The 21,874-nt window shown below is 41.3% G+C and overlaps 1 protein-coding gene across 1 annotated transcript in view; it reads left to right on the top strand.

The window, feature by feature from the left end:
- Fbxl13 (F-box and leucine rich repeat protein 13) overlaps nt 1-21,874 on the top strand; it is a 216,205-nt gene that overhangs the window by 179,844 nt on the left and 14,487 nt on the right. The window contains exon 18 of the mRNA XM_028890932.2: nt 8,390-8,473. Coding sequence (XP_028746765.1) covers nt 8,390-8,473 — 84 coding nt within the window. The remainder of the gene's footprint in view (nt 1-8,389; nt 8,474-21,874) is intronic.

The raw sequence follows: 21,874 nt of genomic DNA, 5'->3' as shown, positions 1-21,874 counted from the left end.
CGCTGCGGCCGAGTCAGCAATTAGTGAATATGTGAGCAAGAGCCATGGCGGAGGAGCTGCCGAAGCCTGGGTGCGAGAAGGGAGAACGGCAAGGCAGACCTCAGAACGGCAGTGTGCAGAGATCCAAAGAATATCTAAAGAAGTAGGTGGGAGAGGAGGTCAGAACAATGCCATGGATGCAAGGGAGGTGGAGCCTCAGACAGTGAGGGCTGGTCAGCAGGGTCATGCTTCACAAGACGGACTGCGCAATCTGAAGTTAGGAAGCACTCATCCATTTTTATAAAAAAGATTTTTGTTTTTTTGAAAAATGATGTGTGTTTCTGTTCCTAGCTTAGTACTTCCCTTAACTATTGATATATTTGTATGGTATAGTTTAGAACCAGAACTGTGTGATTCTGTGAAGAATAGAGCCCAGAGTTAATACTTCATAGAATTCTTTGTTGATTAAAAAATGTAATAATGATTTTTGTGTTGTATTTTCCCTACAAATTATTCTAAATTATTTTTCATGAACATTCTAACAGCACCAAAAGAAATGTGGGCTACAGAAAAACGCATTAAAATGTTTGCCGACTCCTAAATGTTAAAATATTTCTAGGAGTGTTCTTTGACTGTGCTGTGTATGTACACACTGCATGTACATATGCACAAATGCAACTTTATACCTTGCTATTTAAACCTAAGCATGTTGTGCACTATTATTTACAACAATCATTTTGTGTTTGTGGACTATTCCAAATATACCATAGCCTCAGCTATTCTCTTCTTGAGAAACGTATCCATTAATTCATTATTTTCTTAATCCTCTCTAGTTCCTGCTACTGTCAAGGTCTTCTAGTCAGAATTGTCCCCCCTCAGTTTCTCCATCTGTTGAACAAAACATTTTGTTGTGTTTTGGCTGCTTGTTGCCCCATGAGTTTGAAGTGGTGTATTCTTCCAAAAGACCGAGTTCTGGGACTTTCACACTGTTGTGGCTGTGTTGAGGTCATGCAGCCTGTAACCATGGTGTCCAGTGGGTAGCAGTTCCATCATCGGGAGCCACCCTCACAAACAGACTAGTGCTATGTCAGGAGAGGGGCTGCTGCAGAACGAGGCCTCTCCAGGCCTTGACATCTTCTGTATGCAAGGATTTCTCTCTCTCTGCTTACCATGCTGTGGCTCAGCCATGGATATCTTTGCAAGGTGCATCATCAAGCCACCAGACTCCTGAGTAAAATGTCCTATTTTCTCTTTGTTTGCAGCTGTGAATGAGATCTCTGTTTTAGCATGTTTATCATAGAGTCTGTGGGCTTACTTACCTTTTCTAGAGACCACTAAAAAGTGACTTAAAAGCTGGGCAAACTATGAAACCTTATGCAATGTTATGGATTTTAAAAATCTCCATGCTCACTGTTCTGGCATGCTTATATTAACATGTATTGCTAAGACAGGCCTGGTGTCTTATACTTGTAACCCCGGCATTCAAGAGGCTGGAACAGGAGGGTCTGGAGCTTGAGGCTTCCTCAGTTATACAGTCTCAAAATTTTGAGACTTGTCTCAAAATAAATAATGAATAAATAAATAAATAAAATCTAAAAATGAAAGTGAGTTTCTAAGCTAAAACAAACCATTCATAAGGATGATTTATAGCATCGTGGTTGCCAGATAAATTACCACACTATATTTGCTCTAATGCTCACATTCCATAATGCCTTGGCTATTTTCCAGGCCCTTTATAAAAATTCAGTATCTCAGAAGAAAAGCCATGTGAGTTATGAAAATCTAAACCTCATCATCATACTGCTGATCTGTTTAGGCAGTTTTCATCTGCCTCATTTTCACATGCAGGACATGGTTTAAGAAATCATTGTTGGCTACTCATTCTGAGAGATCAGCAGAACATGAACACTTCCCTCAGATAGCATAATTCCACCAGGAAAGACAGTGATTTTCTCTCCTAAATATGTTTAACAAGAATTTAAGCAAGTTAAGCTCGTATTTATAAGTGGCTGAGAGCACAGCTCACTGGTAAAGCTGTGTACTCAGATCTGTGAGGCCCAGTGTTCAGTCCTCAGGATGTAAAACAATGACTGCGTAACACCACACATGACTTGGGACAGTACTAGGTCTAAGAGCTTTCATTTATTCAAAGCGCCCCCCAACATTTTAGCAGAATTAAAGGGAAAGTTCAGTAAGAAAAGGAAAGTTTAAATAAGGTCCAGCTAAGGAATCTAAAAATGAAGGACAGAAATTAAAAGGTGCATTTAATAACTTACTTAGACAAGGACCAGGAAGAAATACTAAAATCATAGAGCAGAAGGTTATTGTCCAACTGTATGCTAACATCCTGAAAGAGCCACACTATAGATTTATGAACTCAAGGAAACTATGTATCTAATGAAGTGGTGTAGCAGTCAGCCCTAAATCAAGTGACCCAGTGACATCCCTGGTTGTGCAACAGCCTGACAGAGACTCCCAGGGGGATGTGGCAGCATTCAAAAACAAGCCAAAGCATAAGCCGACAATGCAGATTATTGTAGCGGTAACGCCCGCGTTACCAATACCCATTCACCATGTCCGAGCGAAGGGCTGCGGATTAAAAAATAGAGACAAGAGACAGCGAGTCATTCGTACGATTGGATGTCGAATGCCGTTTATTGAAAGAGGGAAGAAACCTTAAATACAGGCTTACAGCACAAATGGAGGATCCCCTGAGGGCAGAAGTTCGCTACCAATGGTCTACAATCTAGACCCAAATGTTCTGCATTCTTGCATCTAAGTTGTTTACACCAAATACAGGATGCACCTAAGTTGTTTACACCACAAGCAGGATGTAGGAACAAAGAACCTCCGGGTAAGCTCTCCGATGATCCTAAGGTGAGAAGGACACCGGCAGGGAATCTGAATAGGGAGGACACCTGGTCAGCAAGCAAGGCTGCAGCCACTCACAGTCGGGGGTCAGGGCCCATGGCGCCCACAGATTATGAGACATTCAAGAACTGGCAAGGGTGCTTCCAAAAGCATCCTGGGCTGGGGAGAGAGCTCAGTCCCATGAGGGCCCAAGTTCACCCCTCAGAACCCATGTGGAAAGCCAGGTGCGGTGGCATGAACTTGTAAAATCCCAGCTCTGGAGAAGTAGAGACAGGCAGATCCCTGAGGCTCAGAGGCCACAGTCTAATCAGAGACATGCCCCCCACCCCCCACCCCCTGCCAGCAAACAAACAATGACAACAACAACAAAAATAAAAATGAACAGCACCTAAGGACAATGACACCTGAGGTTGTCCTGTGGCCTACGCACGCACATGCTAACTGAAGGATTTAGGTAAAGGACATAAAGGTATTCCTTCTAATTTTCTTTGAAGTTTTCTGGAAATGTGAATGTTTTCAATATAGAGTTGGAAGAAGATGTTTTATATTTATGTTGGTGGTGTTCCAAGCCAGGGATAGCATGACTTGGCCAGAGCAGGCACCCCCACCCCAACACGCTCCCCATCCTAACATTCAGTAACCAGTTCATTGCCGATGTCTATCTACATTAGCTAAACAAATCCAGATGTAAAACTGGGAGAAATGTTCAAGAAATCTTCAGCTCCCAAAGGTCTTGTGTGCATGCATCTGTCCCCGGCAGTGTTCTGTCTTCCCTCCCACTGAACTACTTCCAAGCAACTCACTTTCCAAACAAAGTCTCAGCTTATACCATTTCCTCGACTGAAAGGCTGTCCCTGTTATATATACTGCGTGTCAAAATCACAATCTTTAGGCTTAATTCAGAGTTTTCTTCCTCTTTGAAAGCTCTGCTAGACCACCCCCTTGCCTTCCAGTAGGAAGCAGTCGCACATACTGGGTGGTCCTCACACGTCTCTTAAAACACAAGTCCTGTTTTTCTTGCGTTTTGTTCTTGATGTAAGATGTAACAGTGTGTTCCCCACACCAGGAGAGCTCTGTTTACCTCTGCCACACTGGGTGACATGCAGATTTGTTAGGATGACTTGATGCCTGCTTTCTTTTGAATCTTATGTCTTGAGACCACATCCTTCAGTTAACATGATACTGTAGTGTAAGCCACGTTCCCCTATGGATTCCTAGGCATCTTGGATCCATGTCCTTCAATTTTGTGGGCTATGGAGAAGCAAAGTGCTTGCTGGGAACCTGGAGTCTTAAATTCTCACGCGGCCTGCAGTTCTGCTGATAATTCACCCACCTTCACACCAGCTGTTTCCCCCGTGTGTTACCTGATTAAACAATTGAGTCTCTTTTTAAAAATTTAATTTTTTCCTTTTATTGAAAACAGATTCTTTTCTCACATAATAGATTTCAATTATGGTTTCCCTTCTCTCTACTCCTTCCAGTTTCTCCCCACCTCCCCTTCCATCCAGATCTACTCCTTTCCTGACTCTTATTAGAAAAACACAGGCTTCTAAGGGATAATAATAACATATAACAAAATAAAACCAAAACAATCACATCGAAGTTGGACAGGACAAACAAACAAAAGGAAAAGAGCCCAAGAGAAGGCACCAGAACCAGACTCACTCATTCACACACTTGGGAATCCCATAAAAACACTAAATTGGAAGCGATAACATACACAGAGAACCTTGAGCAGACCATGCAGACCTGTGCATGCTGCCTCAGTCTCTGAGTTCACATGTGCATTGATCCTGTTGATCCTAGTTTTCTTGGTGTCCTCCATCCCTCTGGCTCTCACATTCTTTCTGCCTCCTCTTCTGCAGGGTTCCTTGAGCCCTGAGGGGAAGGATTTGCTGGAGACATCCCACTGAGGACTGAGTGTCCCAAGGTCTCTCACTCTACATAATGTCTAGCTGTGGGTCTCTGTATTTGTTCACTTTGCTGCAGGACGAAGCTTCTCTGATGATGAATTTAGCCTCTGTTTATACTTTGGAGAAACAAACCCTGACCTCTGTCCTGCAAAGGGACTCATGCATTTGGCAGACTTTGGGCGAACAAGGAAGACCTTTCATAGCAATACTGCCAGACTTCACTGGAAGGAGGCCCGACAGCCCTTTGCTGACTGCGGCCCAGCAACCCCATCTTACTGGCTTCTCCCCCAGCTTCCCAATTAAACCTTGGACCCAGCCAACCCCCAGCACGTTTACTTGACGATATTAAACCAAATCAAGCAGTAATACCACCAAGTCCAGAAATTTCTCCTTTGGAGCAGTTTGATGACCAGTGTTCAGAAAAATCTTCAAATGCCATTATAAATTCACTTACACTGTGCTGTACAGTTCTACACCTTGTCGTTCTGTTTCATGCTGTTATGGACCATGTCCTTCGAATACAGCAGCCAACTACTGTTTTAATCAGAGCAGCTGCATAGGAGACCCACAAGATCAGGCTTATTGACATTCTTTCACAGTGGGAGGCGGAGGGTTGGTTATTAAGCCTTCACCTGAGATCCCAGCCACTCCCTCCTTGTGCTATACATAACCTGTCCCAACTATACATGGTCTTAGGAAATGCTGAAGTATCAAAATAAAAATTGCAGAAGATAACTGTCAGTTCTTTTAGAGAATCCCTCCTGCTTTGGAGCATTTCTGAATCTCATAGAGCTGAACAGAACATTTACCTAGCTGGCACAGGTGTTCATTAGGTCAGCTCTCTGAGAGGTCCTAAGTCAAATCAGAACACATCTCGTTGGCTGGAACAGTGCATTTCTCTTGCTGAACCCAATTGCCCGCAGGTGGTGCTTACAGAGGACTGACTGGTCTCCTTTCCACTTCCTGGTTCTCCGTTAGTGTTATGTTTACTCAGCAGCAAGGCTGCATGGTAACGTGTCAGCATGGGCACAGGTCTGAGTCTAACAAAAATACGTGACACATAGGCAATGTCTTCATCCATCTTGGACAGAAGAATGACAGGAAAATTTTATAGTTTTTATCAAACAATTGTCAATTACCAAAATCGTCATTGAGATTTGAGGCCCTCAGTACGTTTCATTTTGTTGGGTTATTTATGGAGCTGTGGAACTACCACCACAGCCTAATCCCAGAATGTTTTCATCACTCCTAACGAGACCCCTTTCCTATGCTTGTCACACCCTCCAGCGGCCTCAGGCAAGCACAGATCTTTTCTGTATATTTGCCTATTTGGACTTTATACGTCAATGAAATCATGTCTGGTGTTTGGGGTCTGGCTTCTTGTACTAGAACAATGTTTTCAAGGCTCTTCATACAATGGCATGCACCAACACTTCTTTTTCTTATCAACTAGCATTGTATTATAGGAATAAAATGTATCTTATTTACATTTCCATCCCTTGGTAGATATTTGGGTCATTTCTGAATACCATTGTTAAGAATGCTTACACATAATTTTTTCATGTGGATGTTTTACTCTTAGTTATAAACCTCTAGAAGAGTCTAATTGCTGGGCCATGTGCTGACTCTGCTTTGCTTTCTGAGACAGAGTCATGTTTTCCAGAATAGCTGGTCCACTCGCTTTCCTGCAGCATTATTTGCCTGTCAGTTTTCGCATCTCCTCACTGTCACGTTTTATTGTCTCTCTTCTTCAGTATAGACATCTTAGTAAATTAGTGTGGTATCTCATTATATACTTAAGTGACAGCTACTGATCTTCAATCGCTGTTGAGTTCATGGATGAGTAATTATAGTATTAAACACAGCATTCCATGTTCATATTTTAATTTTAAAATTATTAATGCAATTTTCATTATTGTTCCTGGATGTATATGATGGGGATGCATGTGCCAAAGTTCATGTGTGGTGTTTGTTTCTGTTTCCCTTTCTGTGGCTTATGTGAACTCTGGTTATCAGGCTTGCATGACAACGGCTTTAACCAGCTGAATCATGTTTCCAAGCCTCTGTCTTAACTTTCAGTGGTTTCTTTGGTGAAGCGGTAAGGAGCAAACAGACTGACAAGCGTTGTATTTAGCTCCTGAACTTCTGTGGCTAAGCTTTACAAATTCTGACTTGGCTACAGCAGTGAAACCTAACTGCTTCAGGGGTCATTTAGAAAGAAGAGTCTCACAAGGTCCTATATTTTTTCTATTTTCAAGGGTAGGACACAGAGATAACTCCACATGTCTTGGTGTTTTTGTTCAAAGAACTTGGTTTCTTTGGGGGAACAGCTCCACCCCTCCAGTTGTTCTGGCATGAAGAGAAGAACATCTGCATCTGGAATGCAGTCTGTGTGCAACTGCTCCATGGGTGGATTCTTTACTCTGAAAGGAGGAGGTGGGAAAGATAACGTGGTTTAGAAAAGGCTCCACAGTCACAATGACATGAAGGGACCCAGCAGAGTCATTTCACTTGGAGACAGTGTACAGGATCATTAAACAAACTGAGACAGCACTGGATTTAAAAATAAAATCTCTTTAAAGGAAAGTTATTTAAGGGGAAAAAACAAGATCTTACATTTTCATAGTTATTTTCCATTATGGCTCAAACACTGCACTTAAGATCAACAAAATATAAACTAGCCATGAGGATAAATAGAAAATTTATAAATAAATAAATAAATAAAAAGACAAATCCCTAGCCATTTCTGACACTGCTCCGTTAATGTTTCTTGAGCTCACTGACTGAGAATAAATTCTGCTCATGTCGGCTGGGTAGGAAGCATATCCTGTGAGATTCTGAGATGATCTTTAATACAAAACAAGACAGAGAGCCTGAGGCTGTGTCTCAGGAGAGCACTTGCCCAGCATGCCGAGGCCCCAGGCTTATCCTCAGCACCAGCAAACAAGCACACATACTCAGCAGGATATGACTGTAAGCCAGTTCATCAGGTCGGAGGGCCATGCAGTCAGTTCTGGGGAAGCTGCTGAGAAGCGGCACAGCATGGCCATGTGCACCACAATGTAAGGGCCAGGAGAGCAATCTGCTGTCTTGTCTTTAAACCCGAAAAAAAGTGGACTACTGACCTTTATAAAGATCTGTTCCCTTTCTCTTTCAGAAACTAGACTCATGAAATGAACTAAAGATTTTGAGTTTTTTAGGTTAGGAATGAATAAGAACCTGGCAAATTCATTAACTGCACCAATTGTCTTCAAGTAACTCAAAGCAGTTCCCATTGGTTCCGATAGCATTTGTCTGGACACAGTAGCAACAGGTGATTTCTAGCTTTGGGACTTTTTTTGTTTTTGTTTTTGTTTTGTTGTTGTTGTTTTGGTTTTTTTTTTTGTTTTTTTTTTTTTTGCAAAGTATTAGAGACAACTGAAAAATTGTGTTTAATAGTTTAATAGTGACCAATATTGCCAAAGTTAAGCTCAGCTTTGTTAGATATAAAGAAGTATGACCCATAAGGTAGGTAGTTCTATTTAGCTTGCTTAAATGATTGCTCTTTTAAGCCAATAGTTGTACAAATGGCTCTTGGACACATCCCATACTAAATTGTAATCACAAAATGGTCTTTATATTTTTAGAGCTTGAACATACTCTCCAGACACAGGAAACTGAGGGAACTTTCTCTGTCTGAGTGTGCCAACATCACTGACATTGGAATTCGGGTAAGATGATTAGGGTTTCCACTAAAGAGTTAAGATTAAAAATTAAGTTCAAATTCAATAAACTTTGTAAGTCACAATAGAAAGAACAGGAGCCAACTCACAATACATAAGGGGCTGGGACTCAGCCACAGGTCAACTCTGGGTGTCATGATTTGAAGCGAAAATGCTGCCCACAGCTCCCATGTAAACACAGTCCTTAGCTTACAGCACCATTTTGAAGGCATGGAGCCCTTGGGAGACACAGCCTGGTGGAGTAGACCTTCATCGGCTCTCAGGTTAGACTCCACGTGAAGAGCAGCCTCTGCCTCACACTGTGGCCATGGTGGATGCTGCTGGACTTCCCACCACTGTGGACCCGCGAGCCAGCGCCTGCCTTCCCCTTAAACTGCTTTTGCCAGCGTCTTTGGTCACTGTGACACAAAGGTCATCAGTGCACTGCCCGGGCTCTCGGCCAGGCCTCTAGGGCCTGCAGTACTGAAGGTACTGCGGTGTCCTCATCTTTTCCCCATCTATTTGCTTCCATCTTTGTGTCAGACTCATAGGATTGACAGGGCATCTATTTGGAGGATGATAAACTTCTATGTAGCCCAAAGTCTTTACATATAGAGAAAATAGTTTATAAAATGGAAAATTAAAGTACTATATAATCATGAAAATTGGAGAAATTTACAGACTACACCAGGTTTCTAACAGTTGGGAGTTTAAGTTATCCAAACATAGTTTGTAGTGTACTTCAATAGAATGGACAGTGTGAGGTGAGTGAATGAGTAAGAAGAATTATGTGCTCAGCTGATACTTGAGGAATTCTTGAGAAGGATGGCCCAAGTACCATGCAGGAAGCCATAAAGTGCACATTACATGTAAGCCACAATGAAAATTTTTTTAGCACCATAAGCATCTTAATGAGAGAGAGAGAGAGAGAGAGAGAGAGAGAGAGAGAGAGAGAGAGAGAGAGAGAGAGAGAAGGAGACTGACCATCACCCAAAATTATGTTTTGAGCATTACTGAATAAGAAAGAACTGAAAATTAGGACATGGAAACTGCTAAGCCATTGGAAGCATCACATAAGAGCATGTTGGGAGTTAACCTTCAACATGCAGGAAAACATTAGACTGAGTAGGAAGAAAGAAAAGCATCAAATGGTGGTCCAAACACCTTAATCCAGCAGTCAGGAGGCAGAGCCAGGCGGATCTCTGTGAGTTCAAGGCCAGCCTGGTCTATAGAGCAAGATACAGGACAGGCGCCAAAGCAAAAGCATCGGAGGGAAGGATGGAGAAACATTTTCTCATAGGGATATAAGAATGAATCTCACAAGCATTCGGATAATGCAAGAGCAGGCTGAGAAGTCCAAAGAAAGTAGGGTTGTTTGGGCATGACAAATTTGAAGATGAATTATGAAATTTTAAATGACTAATTGAGCAGTGTTGGAATAATGTACAAAGTGGAGGACTGGTCAGCTCATGCGTAGACCTTAGCATAGAATTACAGACTTTGGGGGCTGAAGGAAGCTTAGAAACATGTAAACCAATTTTCTGAGTTTACAGATAAGCTAAGGGCTGAGAGGTTACAACTGACCAAGGTTTCATACTTTCTCAGGAAACCAGCTTCAGGTCCGTTTTATGGAAATGAAGCATGGAAATGGGGAGTCACTCTTCTGAACGGCTGTTGGGCAACGTGGATCAGTCCCCACTGTGCCGTTCAGCTTTGCTTTGTTTTATCGCATTGTGTCTGGACAGTGGAGTAATATAAGAGCAAAGTGTAACACTATTAAGATTCTTTAAAAGCTGTGATGTGAAGCAAGGTTTGTTTCTTCTAATTGTAGTCCCTGGCACCAACTCTGCCTAGTATAGAGAGTTATTCAGAAAACAAAATACTGCTTCAAGATGAAGAGCCCAGAAAGAATTGAAAACTTTCATATGGGACAAAATTATAACTCTATAATAAAAGGAATTATAGATGCTTAGATACACATAATCTGCTATGAAAAGAAGCCAAAAGATGTGTGTAAGTGTAAATTGTGGTTTAATTGTATGGTTAAACATGCAGTTACACAAAGCCTTATCCATTAGCATGATATAGTCAGGCTTTCAAAAAAATTGAAAAGGTGACAGACAGATCAGAGATTTGAAAAAACCAAACAGTTAAGCATCATATTAAATAAGTATGACATTAAGAGGACTCAGTATTAATGTAACATTTTATTATTATGAATGTCTTACATTGTTCTTGACAAGTCTTGCTCCTAAATCAGTACACACACACACACACACACACACACACACACACACACACACACATACACACACACACCCCTCCCTCTGTTAATAATTTTTGCATGTATTTGAGATACAATGCCATATTTTAATAATGTTTATATACAGTGTGAACCCATCTACTTAACCATCCACCTAATCACTCCTTTATACATTCATCCATGGGCCAGGAGTAAGATTCATATCCTAAAGTACATGGCAGAGCCCAAGCAAAGGACAATTTGACCTAAATTCTCTAGCTGGGAAGCCAGACTCTGTACCATGATCCTAGTTTGCTTGGCAAAAAAGTCTGATTCTTTGAACTAGTAGCTAGTAGTAGTAGTAGTAGTAGTAGTAGTAGTAGTAGTAGTACTTCAGTTGTAGGTAATTATAGATGTTAAATTAGCATTTACTGACTGAATGAAGGCCCCAAATAAAAGTTAAAAATATTGACATTTCTAATACTGAGTTACATTCATAGAGAGGAGGCAGTTGTATTTGAGCAGGAACTAAACCTTTCACACGTATCCTATGCAGTGCTGGGATGTCAGCCTTTAAATATCCAACACTTAAAAGATGCTTCTTGGGACAAGGCTGAGAATCGGTAAAGCATCACGTTCTGCAGTTTGTTTTTTATCTATTGGCTCCAGGCATCTTTCCCCACTCTTCTACGGGGCCTAAGTTTATACTGTTTTCAGATGCTAGGAGTCTAGGTGAAAGTGTGTCCTCATGTGTTAATTATATCATCACACAGTGAAATGCTGGCATGTCTTTTTAAACAGTTTAAACTTTCAAAATTGTTCTTTATTTTCTGCAATCTAAAGTATCTTTTTAAAGAAGCATGGGATGCAGAATTATTTCATTATTAGTTGCACAAGATCAGATGTTCTATTCAGGAAAAACTTTTCTTTCTTATCATCTTTCCTTCATTTTTCCTTCCATTTTTCCACTTCCTCCGTGTGTGTGTGTGTGTGTGTGTGTGTGTGTGTGTGTGTGTGTGTGTTGGCTTTTCCACAGTCTAAGCATCTACCTTGTTCAACAACTGTCCTCTTCCCCTAGACTGGCCTCTGGCCAGCCTGTTGCAGACATGTCTGGAGTTTAAGAAGGGTTTATTCATGGACCCTAACAGCAAAGTTGCGCCACTCTCCTGTGACTCTTTCCTCATTTAAAATACTTGGATTCATTAACTTTTAACTAGTTCCAAAATATTGTTTATGCAAGATTTTCATCAATAATTTTTATCCATTGATAGCCCCACCCTCCACTGCTAAACTATAATTGATTTTGGTAGCCTTTGATACATCCTGACTTACAATGCCAAAGATGGGCTAGATGAGTCAGCTCCCCTTAGCAACTATTAAAAAAAAAATCAACACTCATTTCTATTTAGTTTCTAGGATTAACTCATGCAAAAGTTATCAAAGTATGAGATTTTGATACTACACCTAGTCTCCAGGGATAAAGTTGTGTTCATGGGTTGAAAGGGAAACAATCAAGACTCCTAGTCACGTTGGCTTCAATCATGGCCTTTGGTGCAGCAGAGGCTCCAAGCTGTCCTGTGTGGGGAAGGAGAACAGGAGACATTCGGCTCTTTTAGCACCTGGCTCTAATGCTGGCATCTTTCACTCCAGTTATTGTTGGGAAGTATGGAGCTCCCAGAGGACTCAGGCTGTAGATTTTTTAAATGTGTCTGAGAAGAGGAACTAATTAATTTCTTGGTAGATTTAAAAGGGTGGTCATTTGGTACTTGTTGAAAAGGCAACAGCCACAAAACCTGGAACAATAAAGAGCTTCATTTTAGAAATCCCTGTTGCATCGATCATCCATGCTAAGAACAGTCTCCTGATCTTTACAATAAAACAGCAAATGCCAGGAGACTCCAGGGATGTGCATTCAACTGGGGGCACAGATATCAGGGTACTATTGTTTCTTCAATGGCCAGGAGCAAAGGCAGAGAGCTCAGCATTCTGCTGCTCATTGATGCTAATGTGTTTCCAATTATAAGCAGTCCAACAGGATTTGAAACTTGCCAGACTTCAAAGGACGTGGGATTCAACAGCTTCTCAGAGTCCCATAGCTTAGATGGTTCTAAGGGATTCTGGAGTATTGGGCACCATGTTTTCTTGGCAAGAAATCAGGTGAAGCTGAGTAACTACCACACCAGTGCTGGCTTCCTGCCCACCCCCACTGTGAGAACCAGTGGACAGCTGAAGTCTTTCTGTACTTCCTAATTGACCCAAACATCTGTTATTTTCATGTCAAATGTCCACAGAGAAGAACTATAGCAGAGCATGTTAAAAGCAAGATAATCCTTAGGAGGCCTTTTCTGCTCTAAGCTCCCCCAGAATACGTGTTTATTACATATAAGATGAAATTTGCCTAAAGTTGAACAAAACCTGTCAGATTGCCTGCAGGCAAAGCTAAAAGGCAAGGAAAGCAAGTGTAGGGCCCCCATTTCCCCATGATAGTACAAGTTTATGGCTGTTTTTGATCCCTCTGTGACACACCCAGGACTTGTCCAGTGTGTCATGTCTGATGTGAGCAGGGTGCCTGCAGCATGGCTCAGAAGAGCTGTAGTTCACTGGTCATTTCTGTCAGGCCCATTTAGAATTTCCTTCTCTATTTCCTTTCTAAAGCCCTCATGGCATTACGGGTTAAAGGTAGTATCCCAGGCAGAGACCGTCAGTCCATGATTCCTCAGTCAACTGCTGACAGACAAAACAGCTTTTAAGATAGGTGTTGTTTCTGCCAAGAGAAAACATACTCTTTCTGTCTTCCCAAAGTCTGTGATATACATATGCATATATATATCACAGATAAGGAAAGTTAAGGTTAAAAATGTGTCAGGGTCATATAGACCCAACAGATTCTAGCTCTGAGCTTTTCTACAAGGCTGGAAGCCTTCCTTGACTAGATCACCTTTGGTTCTACTATATCCTAAATGAAGGGTCGAAGCAGTACTGACAGTCCCTGAACAAAGTTTCTTAGAGATCCTGAAATGCAAGAGGCTGGACTTAGTTAACCAGTGGTCTCAGTTGCCATTTTTTTGAGACAATTTTTTAAAAAGGACAAAAAAATACAGAGAGTGGCTCAATAGGAACCAGCAGCCCTTCCTGCCTGAGGATTAGAGCATAGTTAATTTCCCTTCCCTTCTTGTGCACAGGAACCCTAGCTAGGGAGGTCAGGAAACAGGGCTCCAGGCTCCACGGGGTGCACCAAGCCAGGACCACCCCACCTGCTCTGATGCCCGATGGGAAGAAGGCAGTCTTTGAGGAAATGGACCTCCACATCTCACGACTGTGTGAGGCCTAAGAAACTGAAGTTTTACATTTAGTGTATCGTTTATAATTGTGGAAATTGTATTTTTAACTTTGAGCCACTTCAACTCATCTTTATTACAGAAGTTAGTTCCCGAGAGCACAATGGGTTTTTCCACAATTATCAACAGAGAGAAAAACAAAACAAAATGAAAAATTCCAACTTTGCAGGACAACTAATGGGGCCCCAATGAGGCACGCTGTCAAGAGAGAGTCGTGAGAATGGATGGCAGAGGCCGGGGTTTGGACAAAGAGCTGCCACCTGTTGAGATGGATTAACCAGGATATGAGTGAAAGAACACTACTCTAAAAACGAAGAAATATGAGTGAAACTCGGTCCCAGCTACATACCCAAATTAGGAATGTGGTTATTGGCCCCCACACTGTGACTCAGTGCAGAAGACATGGACATTTTCCATAAAAGTGTTAACGCACGGCAAGATTGGATGATACACTGGAACAGAGCCAATCGCTGTGACATCTCATTCGCTTTCCATCTTTGCTGTAAGGGACCGACTAGGGAGGAGCATAGAGTAGCATTTTCCAAGGCTGCCATGTGAGGGACTGGGGCAGCTCTGGAGGCGGCAGGGCACCTGGCAGTTGTCTCTAGAGAAGAGAGGACTTCATGAGTGACCGAGCTCAGTCACACCTGCAGACTTGGGGCCTCAGGGGACTTACACGGCTCTAAAGAAGAGATGAAGTATGGACTTTACCTCAGGGGACTTACATGGCTCTTTTGTCTCAGGATTTCCATGTCTGAGAATGCAGCTATGAATGTATCAGAGACCTTAAAATTACTTTTCAAGTTATTGAATTTAAAAACCTCTAAAAATTTCATCTTCAAATACTAGCAGAGTCTTCATAAGCACACAACTGCAGGAACTGATTCAGGCAGTCCAAAGACACTGGCAGTTGAAGCTGAAGAGGTGCCTTGCATCTCCCTTTAAAGCTAGCCAGCTCTCAAGCTTCTAATTTTTATTAATGATTATTATCCTGTGTGTGTACCTGGTGTGCCACAGCATGTGTGCGGTCAGAGGTCAACTTTCAGAATCTGCTCTCTCCTTCCACTATGGTCCTCGCTGTTGAACGCCGCCCATTAGGCTTACACAGCCAGCACCTTTACTATTGTCATCCCATCAGCCCTCACTAGGACTTGTCTCTTGTGCTTGCTCTCTGCCCATTCTCTAAGAGGAAACAATAGTAACCACACCTTGCAACATCAGAATTTTTGTATTATTAAAACAGACTTAATGTTCTGGAAGACACTTACATAGGACCAATCGACATCCTAGTATTTACTGAGAATGTACTGTGTTCTAAATGTGATGCTTGTGAGAGCATATAAAAACCAGCAGTTCAGAAAGGACCCCAAGAGAGTCACTGCACTTTAATGGCAAGGGAGCTGAGAGACAAAGCCATTGGTGCCAGTCAATGTACCACCCCGGGTGTGCCCCTGAGCTTGCTTATCTCCAGTGACAGCGACCCTTCTATCCCTGAACAGTGACTCCTTCCCATTTCTGGCATTACTTGGTTCTAGACATGACAGATTTCTGTGTAAAGTTAGTCACAACCCAGGGTGAGTCAGGCACAGAAAGAGCTGAGCCCTGTGGAAAATCCATGATCTGCATGGGCGCTGTCATCACTGTTGGCTGCTGTGGTCAGGAAAGGACAACTGCCAAGACCGCGTCCTCTCTGTAAGTATACATTCATTAACAGTGGTGCCACTCAAAAATGAGCAGCAGCTAACATTGAGCCTTTTTCAATGGATTTAAAAAGCTTCAGTTGTCAAGAGCTATAGTACGTCACAGTCTATGGATGTATGTATACACTGTGGAGCGGCTACTTGAAGCTCATTAGCATCCAACCCCTCATTACTTTGTGGTGAGAATTTTTTAAATCTACTTGTAATTTTCAAGTTTATATGACTGTGTTGCTTAGGTTTTTGTCAGCTTCTCATGAGCTTGGGTCATTTCAGGAGAGGGAACCTCAATTGAGAAAATGTCTTCATCAGATTGGCCTATAGGCCAAGTCTGTGGGGCATTTTCTTGATTAATGATCGATGTGGGAGGGCCCCTCCCACTGTGCACAGTGCCACCCCGGGGGTAGTGGTCCTGGCCGAGGAAGCTGTGGAAAGTAAGCAAGTAGTCAGCGTTGCTATAGGGATGGACTTGGTCTGGAAGTTGTAAGATGAGATGACCCTTTCCTCCTTCAGGCTGGTTTTGGCCAGTGTTTTATCACAGCAACAGAAAGCAAACTAACACAATGACATCACCATTAACTCTAGTATCACTGCTTGACCCTTTTCCTTCTACATACAAAAACTTTGCATGCCATCCTCAACAATGGATCAAGTTACTCCTGTCTGGGTGCTTCCAATTTCAGCACATATGTAGCTAAAGCATGTAGTAAACTTTATGAGGCACCATGTGCCACATACTAGCACTTCCTGTATAGTACCTCTCAGATAATACTGTGGGCAGTATGAACTTAAGAAGTGATTGATTTTGATAGGAGCCATACCATACATACAAACACACATACACATATAATCTGTGTAACCATCCTTTAGGATGGGTCCTACCCCTCCTCGCACCACCCCCACAGAGATCCATACAGCATCAGAGCTAGGTTCTGGCCCTGCAAGTGATGCCACAGTCCTGGGTTCTTTGCTAGACTGTATCTCCTGTAAATCCTCCCTTCTCTATAACTGTGTACTAGATCTTTTTCATCATCAGCTCTAAACAAATGGCAGAAGCAGAGGGAGAGAGGCACACTTATGTTAAGAGTCAGCCTGGTGGCCATGAGCTGACCTGACACTCACGTCCTTCCTCAGTCCTGAGAGCAGAACTGGCATGTAGCCCAGTCGGCACCTGTTTTCATAGAAATAAGAGCTCTCACTCAGAACCCAGTAGTGTTCCCAGTCTAATGCTCAAAGTAAAGTTAATGGCAAGGTGTCGTGTACAGAGGACTCTGATTTGGTATACTAAGCACCTGAGCCTCTTCACAGTGATGCAAAACCCTGGGAGTGACTGATGGTTGCCATGGTTACACTGGTGAGGAAAGACTTCTCTTGTATTACTTTGAATTAGTCATGGCATCTGATTTCTACTTGTCTTGATTTATTATTATATTTTTACAGTCACAAGTTTAGTTTTATTATTGTGGATCATTTTGTCCTTTAAATATCATTTTTATTTTAAAGATTTTATTATTTTATTTTTATTCCCTTCATTGTGTGTGTGTGTGTGTGTGTGTGTGTGTGTGTGTGTGTGTGTGTGTGTTTGGGTGCCCACAGAAGCCAAAAGAGGGCATCAGATCCCCTAGACCTGGAGTTCCTGAGGTTGCAAACTGCTTGGCCTGGGTACTGTGAACCAGACTCTGGTCCTCTGCACTTGTAACCACTAAGCCATCTCTGCAGCTCCTCATTTTGTTTTTATATAATATCTACAGAGTTAGAAAGTCTTTCTAAATCAGTAAATTAGCATAGATGGTATTAGGTTTCAGTATAGGACTTTTTTTTTAATAATATATATTTTATTTTACAATACCATTCAGTTCTACATATCAGCCATGGGTTCCCCTATTCTCCCCCCTCCCACCCCCTCCCCTTACCTCCAGGCTAACCCTCCATTCCCACCTCCTCCAGGACAAGTCCTCCCCCGAGGACTGCGATCAACCTGGTAGACTCAGTCCAGGGAGGTCCAGTCCCTTCCTCCCAGACTGAGCCAAGTGTCCATGCATAAGCTCCAGGTTTCAAACAGCTATCTCATGCAATGAGCACAGGACTTGGTCCCACTGCCTAGTTGCCTCCCAAACTGATCAAGCCAATCAACTGTCTCACCTATTCAGAGGGCCTGATCCAGCTGGGGACCCCTCAGCCTTTGGTTCATAGTTCATGTGTTTCCATTCATTTGCCTATTTTTTTCAATAATTGAGTAAAACTGAAATTTATTATAAGCCACAGTCGTCCTAGGGACCTCCATGCTATATATATAGCCTCTATGGTTCTATGGGTTGTGGTCTGATTGTTCTTTATTTTATATCTAGAATCCACCTATGAGTGAGTACATACCATAACTGTCTTTCTGGGTTTGGGTTACCTCACTCAAGATGATTTTTTCTAGTTCCATCCATTTGCCTGCAAATTTCATGCTTTCATTGTTTTTCTCTGCTGAGTAGTACTCCATTGTGTATATGTACCACATTTTTTTCATCCATTCTTCCGTTGATGGGCATCTAAGTTGTTTCCAGGTTCTGGCTATTACAAATAGTGCTGCTATGAACATAGCTGAGCATGTATATTTATGGTATGAATCAGCATTCCTTGGGTATATGCCCAAGAGTGGGATGGCTGGGTCTTGAGGTAGTTCGATTCCTAATTTTCTGAGAAACCGCCATACTGATTTCCACAGTGGTTGTACAAGTTTACATTCCCACCAACAGTGGAGGAGTGTTCCCTTTGCTCCGCATCCTCTCCAACATTGACTGTCATTGGTGTTTTTGATCGTAGCCATTCTAACAGGTGTAAGGTGGTATCTCAGAGTCGTTTTGATTTGCATTTCTCTGATGATTAAGCATTTCTTTAAATGTCTTTCAGCCATTTGTGATTCTTGTTTTGTGAATTCTCTGTTTAGCTCTTTAGCCCATTGTTTAATTGGATTGTTCAGTACTTTGATGTCTAGTTTCTTGAGTTCGTTTATATATTGTGGAGATCAATCCTCTGTCAGATGTGGGGTTGGTGAAGATCTTTTCCCAATCTGTTGGCTGTCTTTTTGTCTTATTGACTGTGTCTTTTGCCCTGCAAAAGCTTCTCAGTTTCGAGAGGTCCCATTTATTAATTGTTGTGCTCAGGGTCTGTGCTGTTGGTGTTTTATTTAGGAAATGGTCTCTGGTGCCAATGCGTTCAAGAGTGCTTCCTATTTTCTTTTCTATTAAGTTTAGTGTAACTGAATTTATGTTTAGGTCTTTGATCCACTTGGACTTGAGTTTTGTGCATGGTGACAGATATGGATCTATTTGTAATCTTTTACAAATTGACATCCAGTTATGCCAGCACCATTTGTTGAAGATACTTTCTTTGTTCCATTGTATAGTTTTGGCTCCTTTGTCAAAAACCAGGTGTTCATATGTGCATGGATTAATGTCAGGGTCTTCAATTCCATTCCATTGGTCCGTATGTCGGTTTTTATACCAGTACCAAGCTGTTTTTATTACTATAGCTCTATAGTAGAGTTTGAGGTCAGGGATGGTAATGCCTGAAGGGTTGCTTTATCATATAGGATTCTTTTAGCTATACTGGGTCTTTTGTTTTTCCATATAAAGTTGAGTGTTTTTCTTTCCAAGTCTATGAAGAGTTGTGTTGGGATTTTGATGGGGATTGCATTGAATCTGTAGATTGCTTTTGGTAAGATTGCCATTTTTACTATGTTAATCCTACCTATCCATGAGCATGGGAGATCCTTCCATTTTCTGATATCTTCTTCAATTTCTTTCTTTAGAGATTTAAAGTTCTTATCAAAAAGGTCCTTCACTTGTTTAGTTAGTGTTATCCCAAGGTATTTTATATTATTTGTGGCTATTGTAAAGGTTAATGTTTCTCTGACTTCTTTCTCAGCCCTTTTATCATTTGTGTATAGGAGGGCTACTGATTTTTTTGAGTTGATCTTGTATCCTTCCACTTTTCTGAAGGAGTTTATCAGCTGTAGGAGTTCCCTGGTAGAGTTTTTGGGGTCACTTATGTATACTATCATATCATCTGCTAATAGTGAAAGTTTGACTTCTTCCTTGCCAATTTGTATCCCTTTGATCTCCTTTTGTTGTCTTATTGCTCTAGCTAGAACTTCTAGTACTATATTGAATAAATATGAGGAGAGTGGACAGCCTTGTCTTGTTCCTGAATTTAGTGGTATCACTTTGAGTTTCTCTCCATTTAATTTGATGTTTGCTGTTGGCTTGCTATAAATTGCTTTTATTATGTTTAGAAATGTTCCTTGTATTCCTGATCTTTCTAAGACCTTTATCATGAAGGGGTGTTGGATTTTGTCAAAGGCTTTTTCAGCATCTAAGGAGATGATCATGTGGTTTTTTTTCTTTCAGTTTGTTTATATGGTGTATTACATTGACTGATTTTCGTATGTTGAACCATCCTTGCATCCCTGGGATGAATCCTACTTGGTCATGATGGATGATTGTTTTGATGTATTCTTGGATTCGGTTTGCCAATATTTTGTTGAGTATTTTTGCATCAATGTTCATGAGGGAGATTGGTCTGTAGTTCTCTTTCTTTGTTACATCTTTGTGTGGTTTGGGTATCAGGATAATTGTAGCCTCATAAAAAGAGTTTGGTACTGTTCCTTCTGTTTCTATTGTGTGGAACACTTTGAAGAGGAATGGTATTAGTTCTTCTTTGAAAGTCTGGTAGAATTCTGCACTGAAACCATCTGGTCCTGGCTTTTTTTGGTTGGGAGACTTTTGATGACTGTTTCTATTTCTTTAGGGGTTATTGGTCTATTTAAATGGTTTATCTGGCCTTGATTTAATTTTGGTATGTGGTATTTATCCAGAAAATTGTCCATTTCTTCCTGGTTTTCCATTTTTGTGGAGTACAGGTTTTTGAAGTATGATCTGATGATTCTCTGGATTTCCTCGTTGTCTGTTGTTATGTCTCCCTTTTCATTTCTGATTTTGTGAATTTGGGTGCTCTCTCTTTGCCTTTTGGTTAATTTGGCTAGGGGTTTGTCTATCTTGTTGATTTTTTCAAAGAACCAACTCTTTATTTCATTTTTTGTATTGTTCTCTTGTTTTCTATTTCGTTGATTTCAGCCCTCAATTTGATTATTTCCTGGCGTCTATTTCTCCTGGGTGAGTTTGTTTCTTTTTGTTCTAGAGCTTTCAGTTGTGCTGTTAATTCATTGGTATGGGATTGCTCCATCTTCTTTATGTGTGCATTTAGAGCTATGAATTTTCCTCTTAGCACTGCTTTCATAGTGTCCCATAAGTTTGGGTATGTTGTACTTTCATTTTCATTGAATTCTAGGAACTCTTTAATTTCTGTCTTTATTTCTTCCTTGACCCATTGATGTTTCAAGTGGGCATTATTCAGTTTCCATGAGTTTGTGGGTTTTCTATAATTTTTGTTGTTGTGGAGGTCTAACTTTAAGCATGGTGGTCTGATAAGATACAGGAGGTTATTCCAATTTTTTTGTATCTGTTGAGATTTGTTTTGTGTCCAAGCATGTGGTCAATTTTTGAGAAGGTTCCATGGGGTGCTGAGAAGAAGGTATATTCTTTTGTGTTAGGATGGAATATTCTGTAGATATCTATTAGGTCCATTTGAGTCATAACATCTGTTAGGTCCTTTATTTCTTTGTTAAGTTTCAGTCTGGTAGATCTATCTTTTGGTGAGAGTGGTGTGTTAAAATCTCCCACTACTAATGTGTGGGGTTTGATGTGCATTTTAAATTTTAGTAGTGTTTCTATTATGAATGTGGGTGCTTTTGTATTTGGAGCATAAATGTTTAGAATCGAGACTTCATCTTGGTGGATTTTTCCTGTGATAAATATGTAATGTCCATCCTGGTCTCTTTTGATTGATTTTAGTTTGAAGTCTATTTTATTAGATATTAGGATAGCTACACCAGCTTGTTTCTTAGGTCCATTTGCTTGGAAAGGCTTTTCCCAGCCCTTTACTCGGAGGTAGTGTCTGTCTTTGGAGTTAAGGTGTGTTTCTTGTATGCAGCAAATGGATGGGTCCTGTTTTCTTATCCATTCTGTTAGCCTGTGTCTTTTTATAGGTGAGTTGAGACCATTGATATTGATGGATATTAATGACC

The sequence above is a fragment of the Peromyscus leucopus genome, chromosome 3, assembly GCF_004664715.2.
Source record: "Peromyscus leucopus breed LL Stock chromosome 3, UCI_PerLeu_2.1, whole genome shotgun sequence".
NCBI classification, from domain to species: Eukaryota; Metazoa; Chordata; class Mammalia; order Rodentia; family Cricetidae; genus Peromyscus; species Peromyscus leucopus.
Note: the sequence above shows the minus strand (reverse complement) of the source record. Positions and strands in the feature narration are given on the sequence as shown.